At 52.1% G+C, this 22,950-nt stretch overlaps 1 protein-coding gene across 1 annotated transcript in view; it reads right to left on the bottom strand.

Annotated features, from left to right (window-relative positions):
* The window catches only part of TCF3 (transcription factor 3), an 81,653-nt gene extending 58,977 nt beyond the window's left edge, over positions 1 to 22,676 (bottom strand). The window contains exons 1-2 of the mRNA XM_009284877.1: positions 22,285 to 22,676; positions 14,953 to 15,025 (exon numbers count right to left, since the gene is read on the bottom strand). Of these exons, the coding sequence (XP_009283152.1) occupies positions 14,953 to 15,025; positions 22,285 to 22,359 (148 nt within the window). The 5' untranslated portion in view covers positions 22,360 to 22,676. The remainder of the gene's footprint in view (positions 1 to 14,952; positions 15,026 to 22,284) is intronic.
* Between the last annotated feature and the right edge of the window lie 274 nt (positions 22,677 to 22,950).

Genomic DNA, 22,950 nt, shown 5'->3' with positions numbered 1-22,950 from the left:
CATTTTCCACTCCAAGCTGCTCACATCCAAGTGGTGTTTCCAGCACGGCAGAGCTGGATCAACTTCACGCTTCCCTGCGGAGCCGGGCAGTTCCTGGAAAGTCAGCACAGGGAGAGCAACACCTCTGTGCTGCTAGCCCTGAAAAGTGGGAGAACCGGAGACAGGCCGGGCAACTGCCAGCCCCTTCCACTGCTTCCGTGCAGCCCCGCTCGGGAAGGGTCCAGAGCCAGAGGGGCTACGAGGCAGCTTTTACCAATGGGGAGAGGACAAGCAAGGGCTTGTAGGCACCTCGGCTAGAAACAGCAGCTTAAAAATAAACGAGCACTCAGTTTTGAGTTCTGAACTAATAGAAACCGAGAGGACTTCTGCAGGATCTCCGCTGACCACAAGGCAGCAAAGACTTCTTCCTCTTCAGCTGTTTCGCCCCCAGGTCGCTTTTGCAGGTTGTGGCTGCAGCCGCTCTAACCTCAGAGGCTGCTCGTTACATCACGGACAAGAAGCAGCTAACGAAGGAAACGCAGCCGGGACGGGCGCCACCAAGGCTCCACGTCAGAGCATCCCACTCAGCCAGAAGGAGAATTCGACTAAACCAAACCCAAAGCGGGAGTCTTATGCCCCAATTTCAGACAAGAAGATCCAAAGCAGACCTGGGCTGTTTGGGCAAGGAGGATCTGCAGACGGCAGCCGTCGGGGCCCTGGGTGTTGCTCCCCAGGGAAGCTCGACCTGCAGGTCCCTCCCAAAGGTTCAGGTTGGCTCAGTTCACCCACCACCCACCACTTTGCACACCTTTATTACCCACTGATTTCCAGGCAAGGGCTTAATTAAAACCATGATGACTGCTGGGTCTTGCAATATCAACAGTGAATTAACTGCAGGCAGATGGACAAAGAGGAGGAGGACAAGAACCAGGAGAGCTCCAGGGTTTAGGGCGAACACTGCCCAGATGGGACCACTGCCACTGGGCAAGTGGCCACACGCACAAGGACAGGAGCTCAGGACCTACTTCTTCCATACCCACCACTGCCACGTCCCCAGGGCTGGATGCGCTGCTTCTGCCAGCACGGAAATGGCTTTCGCCCCGTGCAGCCCCAGGCTCAGGGGACACCTTTGGATTGCCCCAATTAACACGTTCAGAGGGGCGGCAACAAAAAGGCTGAAACAGAGCGCAAAGGTGCAATCCTGAGCTGGTGGCCTGGACCGGACCAACCCTGCGCCTGGGTTGCACAGCATCCCGAGGCGTCCATGGCACAAGGTAACGCCTGCAAGTGCACAGGCGCTCGCCCTCCTGTTAACGGCACTGCCGGAGCCTCGTGCCTTGGTCCTCAGCACCTGTGAGGCCAGCTCCAGGCCCGGTGAGAGCCACTCACGCCATTCGAAGGTGCCCCAGCCCTCCCGGGGCACAGACCCCGGCTTTTCCTGGGAGAGTTTTTAGAGTTAAAGCAACACCGGTAGTGGGATTGTCAGCAGCACAAATGCACAATCAGGAGGGGAAGATGTGGGGGGAAAGCATCCAACTGGCGAATATAATACTTGGAAGGAAAAGCAGATTTTAAAAAAAATAAAAAATGAGGGGGTGGTAAAAAAAAATCTCAGGAAGTCATCTAGTCATTCCTGCTCTTTGCTGAAACAATAGACTCGGGATGCTGGCTAAGTTATAAATAATCCTGCTGGCTACACAACACAAATACAAGACAGGAGCAGGGTAACTATCGGCTCGATGGAAAGTGACTCACTACCTTCTTTACAGCATACCCAAAGAAGGGCAAACGCCGCGGCCCCACTCCCCCGGCTCCACGCTCGGCAGGCCTGTGCCGGTGTGGGGGCTCCGCCAGCCGGTACCTCCGTCCCGGGAGGGGAGGAGCAGCTCGGTGCTTCAGGAAGCCAAAGCCCGCGCAGGTCCGAGACATAGGCACCCTGCGCCACGGTGTGCTTTTGCAGCGGCAAGGCTGTCTCCAAACCAAAGCAGACCACACAGCCTGACACTGGGGGACCGATGGCAAGAAAGTGCTCAAATTGGGGAAAATAATGGGAAGCCACTAACTCCGCAACATCCTTCTCTTTTTAGAAAGGAAGTTGCCATTGCGAGACTATTTGGCTGAGCTGTTTTCCAGATCGCTCCTCCGAAATCTGAGAGTGAGCACAGAGATGAGCAAAGCCAACACACCTCGAGATGCTGGTGAAACTGCCCCAGGGAAGGGCATGCGCGCAAGGGTCTCTGCCCCAAACGCAGCACTGGGGGACATACATGGCCCCTTTGGACTGGCAGCTCTCATGGGGAAGGGAAGACCCATCTTTTTGGGCACCCAGGACAATCTCGTGGTTGCTCCAGGTCCATGGCCGACCACGGCACAGAGCACAAAGCACAGCAGCCCTTACGCCAGGACCGGGGTGCCGCGCGCATGGCCACAGTAGCAAGGAGCCCTCGTGCCAAGAGTAACTGAGAAAGGGAAAGATCTTCACAACTGGAGACTTGGATAATTTGGAAGTGACATAAACACCTCGAGATGCTGGTGAAACTGCCCCAGGGAAGGGCATGCGCGCAAGGGTCTCTGCCCCAAACGCAGCACTGGGGGACATACATGGCCCCTTTGGACTGGCAGCTCTCATGGGGAAGGGAAGACCCATCTTTTTGGGAACCCAGGACAATCTCGTGGTTGCTCCAGGTCCATGGCCGACCACGGCACAGAGCACAAAGGCAGCAGCCCTTACGCCAGGACCGGGGTGCCGCGCGCATGGCCACAGTAGCAAGGAGCCCCGTGCCAAGAAGTAACTGAGAAAGGGAAAGATCTTCACAACTGGAGACTTGGATAATTTGGAAGTGACATAAATTCTCCTTTTTAAAAAAAAAAAAAAAAAAGGGAAAAAAAAGAGCTTCCTGACTTGTTATTCCATTACCCAAATCTGGAAATGTAATCATATTAGTTCAGCTGCATTAACACAACAAAAAGCCCCAACAAAAACTGTCTTGAAGATTGAACTGATCTCCAAGGGGCCAAGAGAAAGGAGAACAAAAGTCAGAAACCTGTGGCAACCAGCTCCCCCTGCGAGCACCACGGCCAGCCCGGCACCCAGCGATCCTCCGAAGACAGATTCGCAGAGACAGAGGATGTGAAATAATCAGGATATGAAGTGATTTTTAAGGGTTTTTTTTGCCAGGTAGGTGAGGTAAAAGGTCACTAAGAGCCGTGTGAGCACACACAGCCCAGCAACATAATGCGCTTGTTACAGAGCTTAACTCAGTTTAAACATATCTCAGACGAGGAGAAAAATCCAGCCTCCAGCCAAGTGGAAAGTCCAGGCAGCTATGAGACTGTGAGAATGCGCTGCCACAGACCCAGCCACCATACGGCTCCTAAAACAGCTCTTCTTCCAGCAGTCCAAGCAGCAGCGAGATGCCACCGCTCCTGTTTTACAGCAGCCGTGGAACGCTGCCCCACGCTGCCGGAGAAGCAACGGCCACAGAGAAACCATGGCCCCATCTGGGAAAGGGCTTGGAGCTGCCACCGCTCCAACAAACTAAAAATAAAAAGCCAAAAAGCTTCAGCCCCCAGCTAGGAAGCTGTGGCCGGTGCACTTTTAGCAAAGCCCTGCATGCCACGAGGTGCTCGTGCACAAACCCCCTCCGACGGCAGGCTGGGAAAATGAAGCGAATAACCCTCACCACGCTCCTGCCGCGGAGGCAAAGGTGACTCAAGAGCCTGCATGGCCGGGCCATCGACTCGCCTTTGAAAGAAAAGGCACCTGTCGATACCAAAGTCTTTTTTTAAGTCAGCAAAGGAGATTACAAAACTACGAGGACAGAGCAGTCACGGCTGAAACCCACAAGTGCGGGGAGGCTCGGCAGCAGGCTCATCTCCTCGGCCATGAGCGGAGCTGCCACCGAAAACATGTTGCTTAAGAGTAAATCTAATCCCTCTCCTTCGGGGGGCTGGAGCCTTCAGAGGACGCAGGAATGACCACCCAGCCAGACAAGTTCACTTAAGGTTTTAGAGGAAAGGTGCAAGCAGTTTGAACCACAGTACAAGAAATAAAGGAACCTTAAAGGAACCTTGCTTTAAAAAGGAAAAAAAAAACACCACATGTGATAGGGAGGCACATCCACCTTCCCACAGCCTCTCGTGCCATTCATCATTTGGATAAAATCCAGTTTCACATTGAAATTCAGCTGGACCTTCAAATGCAAATACGAGGAGAAGAGCAACATATGGTAGAGGTTAGTATGTATTTTTCCTAATTAAATGGCATACTGCTGGTTTGTATAACAATGCTAATGGGGCATTAAGAAGCCTTTGGAAGAGAGACCACCTCACTAAAAAAAAAAAAAAAAAAAAAAGAGTCCCAGAAAGCAGAAGGGGCCCAGGACCTCCCTGCTCTCCGAGTAGTGGTCACACGCTCACCACCGCAAGGACGGGTTTCGTCACTTGTCACAACCAAGCCACCTGTCCCCCCCGGGTTGTGCAGGACGAGGCAGAAAGGTAAGAAACGTGATTGGCAACACCAGCGTCCTCCAAGACTTGTCCTGCAGGAGTTTGGCTGGGTCTTCTTCCAGGTCCAGGGCCATGATGGGTTGTCCCCTGGGGCACTCTTGGATGTCACCATGTCTGCAACCAAAGAGCACCATGACGGAGACCCGGGAGGGCTTTTGGAGGGCGAAAAACCTTGCTGATTCCTCGTCCCCAGGGGCCAGGGATGAAGGACAGGCAGAGGAGGCTTCAAAACTCTTTGAGAAGGAGAGGAACAACTCTGCCTCGAGTGGTGGCCAGCGAGCTCCAGGCGGGCGCCACCAAACCTGCTGCCCACCAGTTCCCAGGAGAGGCAAGTGCTGCTGCTGCTGGAGACCCCACGGCTCGCTGGTGGCCCCCAGTGCCCTGCAGACAGGACACAGAGAGCACCACCCACTTTCCTGGAAGGTTCTTCCCGTTTAGGATGGGCCAAGATTTTGTAGATGACTGTCCTTTGCCCTGCTTGGTATGAAAAAAACCACCTCCACACACATACTGGGGTGCTGGGGGCTGCCCTTCCTCCCGGCCTCGTCCCCAGATGCTCTGAAACGAGGCCCGTTTATTTCTTTTTGGTCCCTATCTAACCATGAAGACTCCCCTGCTAGAAAAAGCTTATGCCACATTAACTTCACCTCCCTCTTGCTTGTGACGCAATCTCCAGCTAAATTTAGAGGGAGATGTTGCCTTACGTCACTTTGGAGGTGGGGATGCACTTCTCAGGGTTAACAGGCAGATGGACAGTATTTTTTAAAATTTTTCTCCCTGCTGGCTTTGGAGCTGAGCTACCTGGAGAGTTAATTGAAAAATTCAAAGTAAAAAACAAAAAGGTGGCAGATGTCCTGGGCTGCCTCTTTCCCTCCTTTAGTGGGAGAGCAAGGCGCTGTGAAGGCATCCTCCCTCCAGAAACATTAATCACGGCAGCGAGAAGAGCATCAAAACAGCCGCTACAAAAATTCTCAAAAGCTGAATCGAGAAATCTTCACTCACAGTTCAGCTTTTTCCTCTTCTGATGTTTCTTCATATGTATTTCCACCCTGCAAGGCCACCCGGGACAGACAAACCCAGAATCCCTATAACCAGATGGCAAAACTTCCCCCATCCTACCCCAAACCCAGGTCGAATCGGTTTCAAGACGGCAAAGACACACAGGCCACAGCGGCTGCTCCTGCTGCATCCCGGAGAGGACATACCCCAGGGAGCCGCAGGCGCGAGTCTTGTCCGGCTGTTTGACTCCGGTGGTTGGATCCTCCGGCAAAAAAACAGCGACAAATCCTTGGGCGCAACAGCGTCTTCAGACGCCGTTTCCACTTTGGGTGGGGAGGTTAGCCCGGTCCTAACTCCCCCGGGGAGTGCTGCTGGGGCGCGTGTCCCCCCCAGATCAGCTCGCTGCTGCCGGCTGAAAGCCCAGCTGCGCCGCCGCTGCCAAATGCACACGTTTTGGTGCCACAAGAGCTCTGTGCCCCAGCTTGCCTCAGGTGATCTCCTATCCTCAGCACTCGCTGTGCTCCCAGTCCCCCGTACAATTACGCATTCAGCACCACAATATATTTCACACTGTATTTCATGCCTCATTTGGCAACAAAATTAATTAAACTTTAAGTCAACACTGAAGGAGTGCAGTACCTTTCTTCCCTCTGTGGCATATATAACTCAATTTGTTTAAGCTAACGCGCTAATCAAGACTTGCAAAGTATTTGGGAACCTTCTGGCAGAAGGGCCTCCGAAGGGTGCAGCGAGACGCTCTCTGCACTGGCTGGTCTCCGCTCGGAGGTCCGGCAGGGGTACAAGCATCAAGCCCCTGATGACAGGCTGTCTGCAGCCACCCTGGGGAAAAGCCCCACTTTCTTAAAATGCAATCCCTCCCCCAACAGCGCCGGTCACCAACAGGTGCCTGCGTTCAGGCCGCCACATTGTCTTAGGGTTTTTTGCAGCCTCCAAGCTGCCCACTAGCTGGGAAGTGTGACATCAAGCAGGTCACTGCCCATCCTCGCCTCCCAGGTTGATCAGGTTCAGACAACTGCACGTATCCAGCGGGGCTGGTGGCCTGGGGATGTGCCGGGGAAACCCGATGCTGCCCAGGTCCCTCGTCCTTGCCACACGGGGACAGGCGAGCGAGACGGTGCTCCTCCTCGGAGCCTGCGGGCTGCCACCCCCTTGTCGTGCTCCTGGGATTTCTCAGCTATTTGGAGGCGCTGGGAGAGGGCAGGATAATCCCAACCCACGCGGCTGGGAATCCAAGAGGCAGATGTGGGCAAACTTTTTGGCATAACTGAGACAGCTGCATCGGACGCACATCCACCACTGGCCCACCGCTCGGCAGCCCTCCATGTGATGGAGAGGGCGCTGGGCAGCCCCCAGCACTTGGGCAGGCGAACCCCTCCACTCCTGCGCCCAGAGCAGGTCAAACAGGCTGAGCAGAAGCAGCGAGAAGCCTCGCCGGGGAGCGAGTGCCAAGACAAAAGAGAAACAACAGCCAGCAATCAGCGACCCGGGGTTTACCTGCACCGCGATCCCTGCACTGCGGGGGAGAGGTACCAAGCCCGCTCCCAGGAGCGCAGCGTGTTTTTCAGGCACAGCCTGGCTCACGCCACTCCCAGGGCAGGTTTCCAGCTGATGCAGCCAGATCACCCCCACTCCCGCAGTTAGCTAATCATGCCACGTTGCTGCCAACGGGCAGATCAGCCCAGTTCAGACAATCATCTCGCATCAGCCTCATCTATGAGGGGACGTGGTGTCTCCCGAGAGGGCTTCACCTGCCCATCGAGTTTAGCCGATGGTCTCTTCTCGTGCTCTCGGGTCTGCGGCTCAAAGCACTCAGGAAACAGAGACACTCACGACTTCACTCCGATGACCACGGGGAGGCTTGTGTCAACATCTCCTTCTTCCAGCTAAAGTGGTAGATCCCCATGGTCTTCCTACTTGTGAAAATGTCGCTTGCGAATAACATCATTATCCGGCTGCGTTCAGAGTCTGCTCTTGTCTTAGAAGAGCATCGAAAATACCACCTTTACCAGTGATTTTGGACACTAGTGAGCAGAGAAGATGCATTTATAGCATCCTTCAGCCATGTTAACACTGGAGAATGTAGTGCCAGGTTAGAGATGAGGCCATCCAGAGTAACAAAATAGCACTATGCATTAAATTCATCCCTTAAGACGCCCATGTGCTGTCTCAAACAAACAAAAAAAAAAAAAAGAAAAGAAATTCCAATTTGAGTTTCACTGCATATAAACATTAACAGCGGAGATGCAATAGGCAGAGTAACTGGTCACACGCGGGACACGTGCTGGAGTAGGGCACCCTACAGAGCATGCAGAATTTGAAATTAGCAGCAGCGAGGTCCAGCAGAAATGCTTGCCAGACCTGCTGGGCCCCTTCCAAAGCCATCTCTCCCCTTTGGAAAGGGCGCAACAAGCGTGCAAGGCCTCGAGCTGGGATGCCGAGCCAAAGGCTCAGCCCCGCACCGACACGTGCCGCTCAGGCAGTCCTGCGTGAGCGGCATTTGAGGTGGGCTGAGGCAGAGCTGCTGCATCCCAGCACCAAACCCCAGGCGTGCTGCCCTCCAGAAGATCATTTGTGATGAGACCCTGGCCCTTGCGATTGAGAAGACAGCAGCGTGAACAAGGCAACGACATTAGGCATGCAATTAATACACAACCAGCTCCTCTTATTAGAAGGAAAGCAGGTGCTTGAGCTTGTACACGTTCTTTTGAAACACAGAAGGTTCACTCCTAGCCCAGCTTCACGACGGCCTTAATCCAAGCAAGGCACGTGATTTTTACATAAGATACACTCATCTCGTCATAACCCCTCGAGCAGGCACAGTTACACTAGTACTGAATTGCCTCATCTAGAGAAGGAAAAAGCTCTGCCGGCAGGAGATGGCTGTATTGCTTTAGCTCTTCTGGCAAAGTTAAAACTGTGTGCTTAAACAAGGTCTGTGTCAAATTTTCAGTTTCTAAACAAAAGCTGTCACTTATCTCCGTACAGCTTCGGCTCTCTGGCACCCCTGACATTCTCCGTGCTCTTTCCTAGTTCAAAATCTCAGATCCAGCCAGAAGGACTCTTCCATGGGGTGGGAGAAGGGGGGAAAAAAACCAACCCCTCCCCTGAAAACATGCACCCTTCCACCCCCTGAAGTTAAACACACACCAAGACGGGGACTGGCAATAAGTGAGATTTCTCAACTGCAACTACAGAGCCGCTGGCGTGACCAGGTTATATTTGCCTCTCTCCAACTGCTGGAGAAGCACTGAGCTGCTGTCAGAGCATCCCCACTGCCCCAACAGCATGGTCGCCCTTTTCCTGCTCTCCCAAGGCTCGCTCCTCGCGTGCCCCTCAGAAACTGGCTGCGCCTCTGGCAGGACCCCCTCGCCCTCAGCCTCCCCTGAAAATTCGAGGGGAAAAAAATAAATTTGAAGAGAGGTAACACAGAGGAGGGAGGGAGGGAGGGAGGGAGGGAGAGGGAGGAAGGCCTTCACGTTTCAACCTCACTGCAAAGGCGCAGGAGAAACAGCTGCCCAGGTGGGGAAGCCCTGGGAGCAGGGACACGCACCCCAGGACACGAGGATCAGAGTCGCAAGTGGGGTGTGACGCTGAATGAAGGGAGACGGGCGTGAAGATCTTCCCCTGCCATTTGTTCCCCCACACTCGCTATTTCCTGCTGACCCGCATTCCCTGCCCCCAGCTTTCGGGCCCTCCAAGCCTTTTCTTCCAAACCCTGCTTTCTGTATCCTGGCTAACGGGACCCAACCCACGGGAAAAACAGGGAGCAGAAAGGGGAGAGGAAGGAGAACAGGACCTTCCCGAAGGCAGAGACAAAACCAAAGCAGAAAGCCGTTTAACATACCTGACTAGCACGTGGGAGACAAACTTCACTGAAAGTCCTCCAGGCTTTGTTACTGACAAGGTTGGGACTGCGGCGCCCTGGGTGTTTCCCTGCAATGCCCTCAGCACGCCGGCAGCACCCTCCTACACCCCAGGAGCGGGCTCTGCCGGCAGCAGGAATGGAAATGCTCCAGAGGTGTGGAGAGCAGCAGAGGGCTGCAGGGATTGTTTCTTTCCAGGCTAACAAGACCTCACAGCTTTGCAAGCTTGACTTGTCATGGCAAGGCCTTTTTTTTTTTTTTTTTTACCTTTGATAATGACTAAAAAGTAATTTTTACTTCGAAAGAAACGGTCACGCCAGTAGGCAGGCAAGTAAATTTTTCTGCTTTGACTTTTTTGTTGTGGTGGCTTTGTGTTTAGTGACAGTTTTGCAAGTCTGCTGTATGGGCACGCACGCAACCGCAACATAAACAAGCAGCCTGAAGTACGTACTTTAACGGAAAATGCCAGTTTTAAATATCAAGTCACATATTGCGTACCTCATGTCTGCCTTTCATCATCCATCAAAATAGCAAGCAAAGCCCATCACTCCCACTTCAGCATAAGCAAAACGTGGGAACTAGAGGCAGTTAGGAGCTTTTATTAGTAAGGATGTATCACGTTTTCCTACTGTTTTCCTCACTGTGGTAAATAGCTGCAAACGCTATTCTGCAGCCTGAAACGCAATTGCTGACAGCACGGCAACAGAAACGCTGCGCTTAGCTCTTTGCAACTCTCTAACTTAGATGCTTTTACTGCAAACTACCCAGCCTGCCGCTCCGCAAGCGAAGCGGAGCCCAGCGCCGCTCCCGTGTTTGCAGAGCTGCCGGGGCAGGCACTGCACTCCCAGCCGGCGCACCAGACCCTCCCCTCCCCACCTCGGAGCTTCCTAATACAGGGCTGCGTGCACACACAAAATAATTAAATCTTCAAACAGCTCACCCATAGCACCAATTAAAGAGACAACCTCATCTTTCATAGAATTTATTACTTTCAGTGCTGTTGCCACAGGTATCCAAGTTTGAACGTTGTTTAAAGCAGGCTTTCAAAGGGGATCCAGACTCACCTACCTTCAGGGAGAATGCATTTACTTTGTTCAGTAGACTATAACTTAAAATTTGTTACATGCACCAGCTTGTAACTCTTTGAAAAGCTCCCCAGTTAGCCAGCTTCAAATGTATTTTATGAACTTGCCCCGATCAAAGCAATTCCCTCAACAATGAGCCTCATCTCACTACCAAGAAAGCACTGAACAAATTTTGGGGGTGGAAATCACAGCACAGACCAGGAGGGGACTCTCCCTTCCAAACCCACCTAAGAGATCCCAAGCAAGGGAGCTCCCTTCAGCACAAAGCAAGAAGGAAAAGACATTTAATGGTGAATTCATTTACTCAAGAGGGAAGGGGGGGGGGGAAAAAAAGCTGTATTTTTAGCAGAGCTTTTATTTGTTGCGAGCAGAATCATCTGTCAGGAGGAGACCGCCTGGGCTCCTGTTTCAATAGGACACAAACCTGGCATCGCGCACCATTTCTGATGCGAAGGGGAGATGGTTGCACACTCTCCGTATTAACCACGGACGCAAAGCACTGCTCATGAGCTGCTCCGGGAGACGCATTACCTCGCACAACCATTTGCCTCGGTTTTATTTCCCTGCTCCACAGAACCCGAACTCATTTGCTGAAGCAAAGGCGCAGCTGGCATGCACCGACCCAGCCGAAAACTCAGCAGCCACGAGGTGACAGCCCTGGCACGGCCCCATGCCGTGGTGGCAATGCCACGGCCCGGGCTGGGAAGAGACAATGAAACTTCTTTGCCTCCTGCAACTCCTACTGTCTTAATGTCAATTAAAAATGGTTATTTCCATGTGAAATTTAGCACGCGCGGTTTCCTGCTAGAGGCACAGTTTAATTAAGCGCGCTGGGAGGGAGCTCATTTCTGATCAGATTAGTCATTTATGAACTATGACATGGGGGGGGGACGGGGACAGAGGACATGGTTTTAAATGTTTTGCTACTACAAATAATAAACAAGCAGTTTGGCGAGGGGATGACGAAACCGCAGCCTTCTAGGACCAGGACAATAGGCATACACTGAGCGTCCCGGCTAAAATAAAATAGCAGCAAATGACACTGCTTACGCTGGAAAACACTAGTTGCAGCTCAAAGCCCCAGGAAGACCAACTTCCCCGCGGTGACCTATATGTGCTATAAATGCTGCAGACACGGTCTGCATGACGTAAGCCCCATCCTAGTGGCAATTGTTGGGTTTCGCCTTGCCAAGAAAACGCAAAGCGGAGGTGCTGAATTGTCCATGCGGTGAGGTAGCTAAACCAGTTCCTCCCTGGTGCATTTAAGGACAGAAATGAGGGAAACAGTGGCAGAGCTTAAAATAAAACCAAGAGACAAATATAAAAGCAAAGGGATCTCAAAGCTGGAAGGCTTGCATTAAGACTTTGAATTTTCCTGGCCCAGGAGAGAGAAACGGGTTCCTCTTTGCAAAGGGGCCACCCGCACAAGCACCAGCAGCTTGGCCAGGGCAATTATTAACTGGGATTTGAAAAGGATTTTAATTTGGGGCAATTTTATCACTGTAATGACTGTGCTACCTTATTCACCAGCTGGGCTTTGGAAGCAAGAACCTCATCTTGGCAAGTGGGGCATTTTGGACGGGAGTCATCAGAGTCACTGCCTTGCTCCCTTCGCTCCCAATTTCCCCTGGGGAGGAAAGAGCCTCGAGTTAACAGCTCCTCCAGAGGGGAAAAAAAAAAAAGCTACATACTGCCCCAGGATTTCCCCGAGGAGGAGGGAGATGAAAAGTGGAAGGCCACAAATTCACATGTCCAAGGGTGGGCAGAAGCATGAAACACCAATTTCTCTGGCACATAAAACAGCATCAGTTTATTATCTTGGGGTTACCACAATAACCCCAAATAATGAGATACTGGCACTATGGTGCACGCTACTGAGCTAAGACTTAAGCGAATTGGTGTTTGCTTCTCCTTTCCAGGCAGAGGGATGGCAGCGGAGGGGAAACGCTGCGCTATCTTCATCAGGGGTACGGGATACTGATTGAACAGGAGTGTTTGAAAAACATGAGACACGTTAAAGATGGAGCCTAGGCCTTCCTGCAAGGCAAGAAGATTTAGGGGGCTTATCTCCAGGTCCAGATTATGGCGTGGCTGCAAGGCGCTCTGCTCCCTCAGCAAGTCCAGGTCCCCAAATCCAAGGACCATCTGCTCTTCACCCTCTGACCACATCAGGGTTGGTGATGATTCGACTTCAAATCAAATTCTGAGCCGGGTGGCTGGCTATGCCTTTGTGGATGAACTAGTATCTGATTGTACCTTGCTGTCAATTAGCGAATTAAGCTAAACCAACATCAACAAACCATGAAAACAACCACTTGCCACTATCTAGGCCCTAGTTTAGACACCTTGGATCCTTCTAACAGACACAGTGCATCCCTGTGCAAGGCACAGCTCGTTAACGTCTTACTGCAGTTATTCACCCCACCAGCAAAAATCAATCATCAAACATTCAGGACCAGAGACAAGTCACAAAGCCAACACACAAATGAAACATGCCCCCGCTCTCCAAAGGTGACGCAAAGGATGACTGGCCGAGGGATAACTCCACTGCTGGAGCAAAAGGCTTCCCCTAAACCAAGCCCCGAGCTGCATTTCAAACCTGGGATGCCCACGGCAGGATGAAATAGCCGCCGCAGAGCCCCGACAGCGGGACAGCAGCGATTGTGCAACTGCCTTCAGTGCAGTTGTATAACATCAGTCCTCTGTTTTTATGAACTGCTCACAGCCAGACTTAAAAAGCAGCAGCCCAGAGGAAGGGTGGTGTCAACATTACCTTTCACTCACCCGAAAGAAAAGAAGGCGGGGGGAATAAAAGATTTTGTGGGTTTTCGGCTGCTGCACAGCCAAGCAGAGGGGGGTCCGGTCGCTGCGCCGGCTGTACCGCAGAGCCCTGCTCACAGCCTCTCCTTGCTGGCCAGCACTATAAACCCGGCAGCCAAGCCAGCCTCCGAGCAGGAAACAAATTAATGTGAGCTTGCTCCATTACTATTCTCTCACTAGCGTGTAGTGCGTCTTTTGTGGATTATTTTAACAGCAAAAGTCACACACAGGAACACTCGCTGGAGAGATCAGCTTCCATCTGGGTTAACCCAAGAGTTTTTTCCCCTCAAATTTCCTCCAGCGGCCACTCAACAGCTTCCCTCCCTGTAAAAATGTTTGCTCAAAACCATTTGACATGCAGCTAAACAGCCCAATCTGAACGCATCAAATTTCCCTGGTCAAAAAGGGCAGGAGCAGGGCAGGGCTTAGTACACACTTCCTATCCTGCTTCTGCAGATTTCCCCAAGAGCTGCCCCACAGCGCGCTGTGGCATCAGAGCTGCTATCCAGAAATCTCACCCCGGTCTCTGGGATGCCTCCCGGTGTCGGGGCACGGCCGTACCATGTGGCCAGGAGTTTTCCTGGACAGCTTGAGCCAGCCCAGGGTAGAGAAGGTCAAGCTTCAACCATCCACAAAGCGTCAAGCGTGTTTCAGCAAGAAGGGCAAATTAACCGAACTTCCTGCATGCCAGGGGCTGCAGCGAGCCCGGCACAGAGCAGCTTCCCCGGGCATCAAAAGCCTGGCACGGCACCGCGCCATCCACCCGGCCGGGGAATTCTCCGCTTCAGCCTCAAATTAACCACCGCTGTGTTTCCCAATCAGACATCTAAAGCTACGCGCCCTTCAGAGAGTCTCCTATCACAGCCGGATCGCCAGCCCGCTCCTCCCTGCAGACACCCTGCTCCCAAAGCTCTTTGATGTTGGCACCCCTGGCCCCTCCTCGGCAGCCGGGCTGGCAGAGGTGCAGCCACTCAGCACTTCTGGGGAGCAGGGCCAGCTGCTGACTTTGGGGACATTGTGGCAAGGCAGGACAGGCAAAGCTCTGCTCGACAGCACCCCAAAACCGCAGCAGTGTCCAGCTCGGAGGCTGGTGAAACGGCTCGAGCCACCCTTGCTGCCCACCTCCCCGGGGCAGCTGTGCTGCCTGGAGACATCTGGCCAGGAGGGCTTCACAAAGGTCCCTTTGGGAATGCCAAGATCCCACCCAACAGCAGGGAGCTGCTGGAGGGGCTGAATGGAGCAGACACCCAAACTGCACCAGAGTCTCCCTTTGGGCAGCTGAGCCCCAGGAATAAACCACCACCAACGTGTCTTCTCAGTGACGTACAGCAAAAGCCTTCCAGGGCGTACGTCTGCAGACACACATTCGTCTAAGCAGCTTAAGAGAACAGCATTGACTGTCTGCTCTCAGGCTGCTTCAATCGGAGCAGCAAGACAACAACCTTCAGCTCAGGTAGTGACTTCTTAATTGGAGACAGATCAGCAAAAGCGGCTTTGACTACCCGGAGACACGTGCAGCAACAAGAAAATCATCCAGAGAAATAGTAGCAGACTACCACCAGAAAAATACATAACACAAAACTACAGAAACCCCTCCTTTTGGGTCTCTGGAAGCAAACACAATTTATTGCAAGAAACATTACGGTGTTAAGAAAAAGAAATTGAGATGACAGTACCTGATCCTCCAAACTGAGTGCTTGCTAGGGTCGTGGGTCTGTTTTTTCCATTAGCCACTGGCAGGGGAAACATCTAGAAAAACAAGAAGATGAGAGGGAAGGGAAGAGAAAAGAGATTTCAGTATGTTAGTTTTACTGTGCTGCTGCAAAGGGGGTCAGATTGGGCAGGAGGGGGGGAGGAAAGGGGGAAGAGAAGCACTTTATTGATGCAAAAAACTTTCCTCTCCTTGTGTCCCTGCTACATAGATCAGCTGCAGGAGGGACAGGAGAGCAGCGCAGCTGTGCGCTAATATACACACACATTCCTACGTGCATAAACTTCTCCTGTGTACACAGCGTGTCTGGTTCCTTAGGTGCAACTTGAAAACCATCCAAGAAGCATCATTGCTGTGGTCAAAAGCAACAGTTTCTTCCCTAACTTATTCACCGAGGCCCAAACGAGAGTGTGCCCATGGGGCCATGGAGAAAGGCCGATGCCATTCATAAAAAGCAAGCAGGAGAACGACAGCACCCCACCGAGACTGCAGCACCCAGCAAAGCTCGTTTTATCCCTCAACACCCCAGCACCCGCAGTGGTCCGGGTCTCATCCCACGTCTCCCACACTCCCAGGCCTGTCTCCGGCAACGTGCAGTGCCTGGGGAAGACATGGGCTGCCCGCAGGCTCCAGCTGGCACAGGCAGAGATGACTAAGCCACACAGTCCGGCGATGCTCGACCTCGGCGCAGGAAGCCTTACGCCAGCTCTCAGAGGGACAAACCCTCCAGCCTCGTGGAGCAGCTCCCACCCCTGGTCCTTTGGGGGCTTCAGCAGCGCTGTGAGCTAACAGAGCCCTGGGGTCCGGTGGCAGAAGCTGCGCCAAGGGCAAAGGTATTTAACTCACGATCAGAAAGATTAACGTATTGTACAGTATCGGTCATTCTGGCTACTTGTTTGCTATACTGCTGCTGCTTCAGTATCGCAGCTAATCTTCTCCTGCCAGGGAGCTTCCTCAAAAATACTGCATACCTCGTCAGCTAACCTGTATAAATATTTTTAATATAAGTTGGGAGGGTTTCAGAAGTTGTTATTTAAAAATTTATATGCACCTGCGTGCAGCAGAAAAGAAAACTAATTCTCCTCCACACAAATGGAGCTGCAGCCAATAAAACAACTGGTGGGAAAACGCTTAGTGAATTAACATTTTAATACCTTTTTACTACTCAACTCAAGATACTTTCACCACCAAGTCATTTGAATTTTTATTATTTTTAGCTTTGCAATGTCTGAGTAACTCAAAAGTTTAATGCTTTGAAGATTAAACAATGTAATGGCACAAGAGCCTACAGAAATGCAGCATTTCATGCCCTGACATAGCTGATGTCTGGCTGTGGTCAGAAACATTCCTTTGCACAAAACCGTCTGCCCAGCTTTGTTTTTACAAATGCTGGGGAGGAAAAAAAAAAAAAAGTTAAATGTGGTAGAGATGCAAAGAGAGCAGTTAAGAAACCAACTGCCATTCAAAAAAAGAACACAAATTTGGGATCATATATATATATGCACACACGCACATCACGTATATGTTATATACATGTATTTAAATAAAGGTGTAAACAGTATTTAAGTATGCAGCCCGCGTGTGGACAACCACTCCTGCCAGCAGCCAGCCTGCAGACACCTGCCTTCCTACGGCTTCGCCCCGGCCTGTAACCCCACTCTCCCTACACCCTCCTACATGCAGCCTTGCCGTGAGAACCGCTGGACGTGCACCACTGGGGGGGCTCCCGCTGCAACCCCCCCAGGCGGCTGCTGCCCACCCAGGGTGGGCTCAAGAGTCACTTGGGGTGGGCCGGCAGCCCCACCATCGAATACGCCTTGTTTCCTCAGGAAGTCGGGCTAGAAAACAAAAACAAACCCTAATGACACCAAAGACTTGCAGCCTACCTTCCTCTGCAATGCTATGGGTTTTTCCTGCCCCCCCCACCCCCCGCCCCTTGTACAGCAGTGTTGTTTTCTGCAAAGATCTCCAAAATTATTAAAAATGGAATTTACATGGCTGATCCCACCCGGCCTGCGCTCACTCCCTCCTCTTAAGGTAGGGAAGAAGATTAAGTGAAGTGGTTAGAAACCCCCTTTCCAAGTGGCAAGAGGCAGTTGGGCATGTGCGAGCAGGGGGGGATGGGATGCATGAACAGAATGGTACCGAGCAGCAAAAAGCAACCAAAAAAAAAAAAAAAAAAAAAAGCACTGCTGGCTCTTTTTCACGAGCTTTTCTGCTTAATACTTGCTGATGCTGAAAAACCCAAGGTTTGAGCGGCAAACACGAGTGGAGAAAATGAACAGCCTTGTTCCATTGTGCAACGAGCCCTTTCTACTTCTGCAGAAGAGGTGGTCACCCCCGCCGCCACGCTCGGCAATCCCCAGCACGCCCCCACACCCGGCCCCGCCGGGGATGCCCTCCCCACCTCTCTCCTTCGCCCGCCTCCGCCTGCTTCGAGAGATATTTCGAGACTGATGCAACACCTTCCTGCTCTCCCTCCCCAAGGGATTAAGGAATCACGGACCCCTTTCCACACCGAGGTGAGCGGGGATGCTAAAGCAGGGTGATGCCGGAGAGGGGGGAACCCCGGGTTACCCCTCGCCTCAATACATGCTCCAAATACACTTATCGCTTGCCGACTCCAGGAAGTGTTTTGGTTTTTTTTTTTTCGTGCTGCCAGCTTGTTTTTCCACTGCAGTGTGGGCTGAAGCCGACCGGGTACGCTGCCTCGAGGAGCCCGGCGCAAGTCATACGTGAAGTGCCGGCTGCCTTTGCTGGTGTATGTCACTCACAGGCAAAGTTCACCCACCCACTGCGAATTTCCTTTCTGCTTTAAAAATAAACGAGGGGGGGGGAGGGGGGAGACGAACCAGAGCTGGCACGTACCCGAGGGACCCGGGCATCGAGGAGGGACCTAGGCACGAGCGTCTGAGGAACTGTAATTGGGTCATTACTTGGCCTTTGTTGGATTTGAATAATGTAGATTTAAACGGTTATGTAAAATCCCCCATCTTAAGTCGCTGTATTTGGTTTCTCAACTCCTATCTCCAGCCTCCCTGACAGCTGACAACAACTTCTGCGTACCCTCGTAGCTCAATTTCCACCCCTCCCAAAGAATTTATTCTCCCTCCATTTCTCCCAGGTTAAAACATGCAAATCCAGCACATGGGAAGATCCAAATGCCCACACCCGCCACCGGGGAGGGTATAGCCAAGAGACCTCACACTTTCAACAGTGAACTCGTAAGCAAGAAAGGGAATTTGCCAGACACAAGTAACAATATCAAGCAGCATTTCATTTATTGTGTACTTCTACCAGCGCATCAGTGTTTTCAAATTAAATAGCTGTTTTCACTTCCTCCGCTCTTCCACCTTACGAACTCCAGGCTGAACCAACCTCAGGCCTGAACTCAAAACCTAAAATCTATTTTGCAGCGTAGAAAGTATCCAGCTGTTAATTCAGGGAGAAGAGGGAATTCGACTCAATAAACATTGCCAGCAGGATATTTTATACGTGTTCATTTAAGACAGACCTTCCTGACTACAGCCCTAAACGTCCACTGCGGCGTAAAGTCAAACTTTACAACTGCTTCACTCCAAACAAAAGCGAGAGTTTTATCATGGAAACACAGGCGCTGCGCGTTGGCCGGAGCAGGGCGCAGGGCACAGCTTCAGCATCCTCCGGCATGTCAGAAGCAGCAGCGGCGAGGGCAGAAGGAGCTTGCTCGAGCCCTGCTCGCTGGTAAGAGTTTGGCTTTCACCCCCAGTTCGATGGCTGGAGCCACGAGGGCTGGCACGCAACGAGAGCAGTCACTTGCGGAGAAATCAGATGGCAGGTCCTATGTGACTGCTCAAGCCCCTGCCCACCCTGCAACGTCTCATCAAGCTAGAAACCCACCCTGACAACTAGCATCCCCGCAGCATATGGTTAATACTCTGCTAATAATCATGGCTGTTAACAGCATTTCACTTCTGCCAGAGACCTAGGCTGGCACGCAGCCGCCTGCCTCTATCTAGCTTGGCAGGCGCGCTCTGCAGCACGGACAGGCCCCCAACCCCGTCTGCGTGCCCGCCCGGGCTGCTCCATCCCAGCTCTCCCCGTGCCGCGGGGTGCGCCTGCCCTCCGAGCACCCCAGCCCGGCCAGGGTACCTGCCCACACCTTCCCACAGCGCACCAACGCCAGCAGCATGGCACGGCCAAGACGCCGCCCGGGATAACCACGGCGAGTCCTTGCGGCCGAGCATCTCCCGACGGCGCAGACCGAGGGCAGCTCCTGCCGTACGCAGCCTGTGCCCGTCAGGCCGAGCTGCAAAGCCTGGCAACCGCGGGCCAAAGGATAACGCACCAAAACCCAAGCCTAATAAATAGGTTAAGCCGGCAACTCGAAGCTATAGGCAGGATGCTTTCTTGAAAGCTCTCCTCCAGATTTGCAAGCCTGTCCTGGACTACTGCCAGGGAGCGGTGGTGAAAGAAAGCTTACAAATTACCTGTACTTTGGGGCAATTATAAAAGGCAATTTGTTCAGAGGTAGAGGTAAGCACACTGCCGTGCACACCCCAAAGCAGCGATCAGACTACATAGCTGGGTGTTTGGCTCCGGCTCACTTAGACGCACGTTACAGATCCCTTTGATTTTCGCGCTTATTGGCAAATTACATTGGCACAAAGCTTTGGGCGAGTGCTTTACCGCTCAATAACTACCCAATGTATTTATTTATTAAAGACGGCGCAAGTCTTTCTTTTCAGGACTGTAAGCCCGATTTATAGCATCTCACACAACCCTGCCATTTACTGACCCCACGAACTCACGTCTGACTACGCAACCCCATTAGGGACAGACCTTCGAATTCACTCACTGCACAGCAAAACACAGCGCAGAGCTGGACCACAGACTACTGGGTTTGAACATATTTTCCCTAGAAAAAAGGAATTGAAATACTGATCTGAAGCAAATGCTTCCAGCTGCTCCGAATCTCTCTCTCTCTCTCTAGTCCTCCCTCCCACCTACTCTCCTGGAGAGGATTAGTGGACCAATGCTCCACTCCTGCTTATTCAAAGAAAAATATAAATATACTTGAAAGAGCGAGCTTTGTGGACAAAAAGCCTGCATCCCAACGACACAGGGAGAGCAACCCACGGAGCAGTCCCTCTGACAGACCCACACTGTGCACAACAAGCTCGCAATGCCGGGGTGAAGACCGTCTACTAGCTAGGAAGCTTTCCATTTTAGCTATTCATCCTTCAGGAGAGATGTTAATATTCCCTTTATGCAAACTCAGGAGAAGGGTGTGCATGTGCAGAGATGAGGGTTTGTGAAACAGATCTGGCTCAAATCCAGACTGCGTCGGAGCCCATCGGCTAACTTATCCTGGAGGGAACGTCTTCGAATCATTTGCTGGCAAATGACATTTGCAGGCCCTGATCCTGCAAGCAGCCGCCCCCGGTGCCGCTGCCGAACGCATGAGCCTTACGCCAACACAGAACAAGTTCTGGTCATTCCCAGGTTTACACCAGCGTAAGAGCGTTGGAATTGAACCCAAATTCAACCGTTACGTGTAGATTAATCTCCAAGGACAGAAACATTCGTGTACAGAGGGAACAGGTCAGGACCCCTCCAGGGAATACAGCTCTGAGCATGCAAATGAGGATGGTTCGTTAAATTTGAAAATAAGATCTTGGGGGTTTTTTAAAGCTCTAAACGGTGAGTGGGATTTGATTTTTTTTCTAAGGGGGAGAAAAAGCAAAGTGGGAGACACTGCAGCCCTGGCCAGGGAGCAGATTATGGGTTACTGACCAAAAGTGCAGTTCAAAACCTGGCACTCTCCAGTGCGGGAGATGGAAAGCTCCAGGGCTCCTGCCAACCCGCAGGACCTCTGAGACGAGAGAGGGACAAATAACCACGCACCGCTCCCCAGCGAGCCCTGAACATATTCCTGTTTTTAAATGCATACCGTTGCTGCAGTCCCCCTACCAACTGTAAAACATACTACTGTAAAAATACATTGCTGGCAATTTAACAGAATCAGTCTCCCAACAGAAGCATGAAACTGGGAGAACTGGGCCTCTCCTCCCGCAGCACTGCTCTTCGGGGGACTGAGAGACCCCACCACCGACCCCCCCCTCCAGTGCGGAGCCCTGCCGGGACAGGTACGAGCCCCAGCTGTATAAAAAGTTTTATTTCCCATTGCTAAACCTCGGCGCTCGGGTGCGGAAAAGCAGCCGAGCCTCAGCACTTCCCACGGGCGTAACAGGTACCAGGACAGCGGGTGCCCCTAGTTCTGCCACCGCTTTTCCCCCCTTTACTCCCTTCTTCTCCAAGGGGCGAGAAAATCAGCCCAGTGGGGCTGTGGGCTGGGTGACCCAGGACAGCCCATAGCCCACAGCCGCGACGCTCATGGTTATTCCTCCTCGTGGAGCTGTTTTTTCTATCTTCGCAGCACGTTTGCTTATCTAAAAAGCAAGACGCACGCTCCAAGTGCCATGAGGGTGCAGCACACAACAGAGGAACCCAACAGAAAGTTATTTTCCTTTGAACACAAGCTCTTCCCTTCACAAGTCACCTGCCAACGACAGCCAGCACCGGTGTGGCAAGTGCAGAGTGTACGCTGTGTGGCACATCGCCAACCCCGGACGGCAGCACAGACGGACGTGCCGGGGACTAACCCTCACTCTGCTACGACTAGAAGGGACTTCTCCCTCCGAGCTGTGCGCACCCTTCCGAGGGAATTCTTAGGTCCTGTTTCTTTGAAAATAAACAGCTCCTAAATCCAGCTAAAGGTTTCCAGGATACAGAAGAGCAGAGCGTGGGGAACACAAGTGTCCAACTCCTGCAAAAATAATGCGCCGGAGAGCTTGGACACATTTCAAACTGTGACAAAATAACCTGTGGGAGCAAAAGTTTAATAGTCTGGATCTGGGGAGAGGAAAAAAGCCTGATTAATCAGCTACTGAAGTTACATCTTTGCATGGCTTCAGACACAGTCACCCAGCCCATTTCACGGTAAGCATTTAAACAGAGAACACACAACTCCGTTACATTTCCCATCCGAAAAAAAAACCCAACCCACCTCCCTGTGCTCCCTGCAAGGAAACAATACACGTTTGAGGGGAAGGGGGGGGGGAGAGGAGGGGCAGAGGCTTTGCTTTAACTTGAAAATAAACAAGTTGCAGCACATGTGCATGCACACAAACACAGCACATCTGAAACCCATCATGTCCAATTTACAGGCTCACATTTCCTCCCTTCTGCAGCTCCAAAACACTGCACACAAGCAAAGCCCCGGGGCCTTTAAAGCCCCCCGGCCGCGCTCGCTTACCATACTGAAGTCCAGCAGGTCACTGAGCTCTTTGTCTGTCCCAACTGCAGCCATTCTCTGCTGCTGCTGATTCATACTCCCACAGACTCAACAGTGGCAGTCCTAGAGAAAGCGAGGGGGAGGGGAAAGAGATATTTTAATGACTAGAGCAAACTACCCACCCCGTTGATGAATATTTTAAAAAGACAGAGCGAGAGAGAGAAAGGGTCGAGAAAAGAAAAATCCTTTGCGCGTCTCCAGCATCCAACTCCTCCGCTGAGAGCACAGTCGGAGTCCTCACATAGCACCCAGAGGCAGGAACAAGCGCTCTATTGACCAGACACACTTGTATGTTAGTTTTTTGCTGCCAATTCCACTAGTTCAGGCCAATTCTGTTCCTGGCGTGTGGCGAATGAAGGAAAAAAAAAAAAAAAAAAAAAAGAGTCAACTCATTTATCAAAGGGTTCAGGCAAGTTATCACTCAGGCGCTTGTCTGGCTCGGCTCGCCCCCTCTCCTTCCCCCACACTCGCTCCCCGCAGGAGGCTCTCTTGTCCTTGCCTAGTTTTGTTTAAAAAAAGAAGAAGAAAAAAAAAAAAAAAAGGTCTGATCGTACGCCTCTTTCCTTCGGGTTGCCGAGCACCTGCAGCTGCTTTTTCAGGGGCTGAATTTGGGGATGCCCAGCCAGG

This window comes from Aptenodytes forsteri, unplaced genomic scaffold (genome assembly GCF_000699145.1).
Source record: "Aptenodytes forsteri isolate BGI_AS27 unplaced genomic scaffold, ASM69914v1 Scaffold391, whole genome shotgun sequence".
Lineage (NCBI taxonomy): Eukaryota > Metazoa > Chordata > Aves > Sphenisciformes > Spheniscidae > Aptenodytes > Aptenodytes forsteri.
This window is presented reverse-complemented; position numbering and strand designations above follow the sequence as displayed.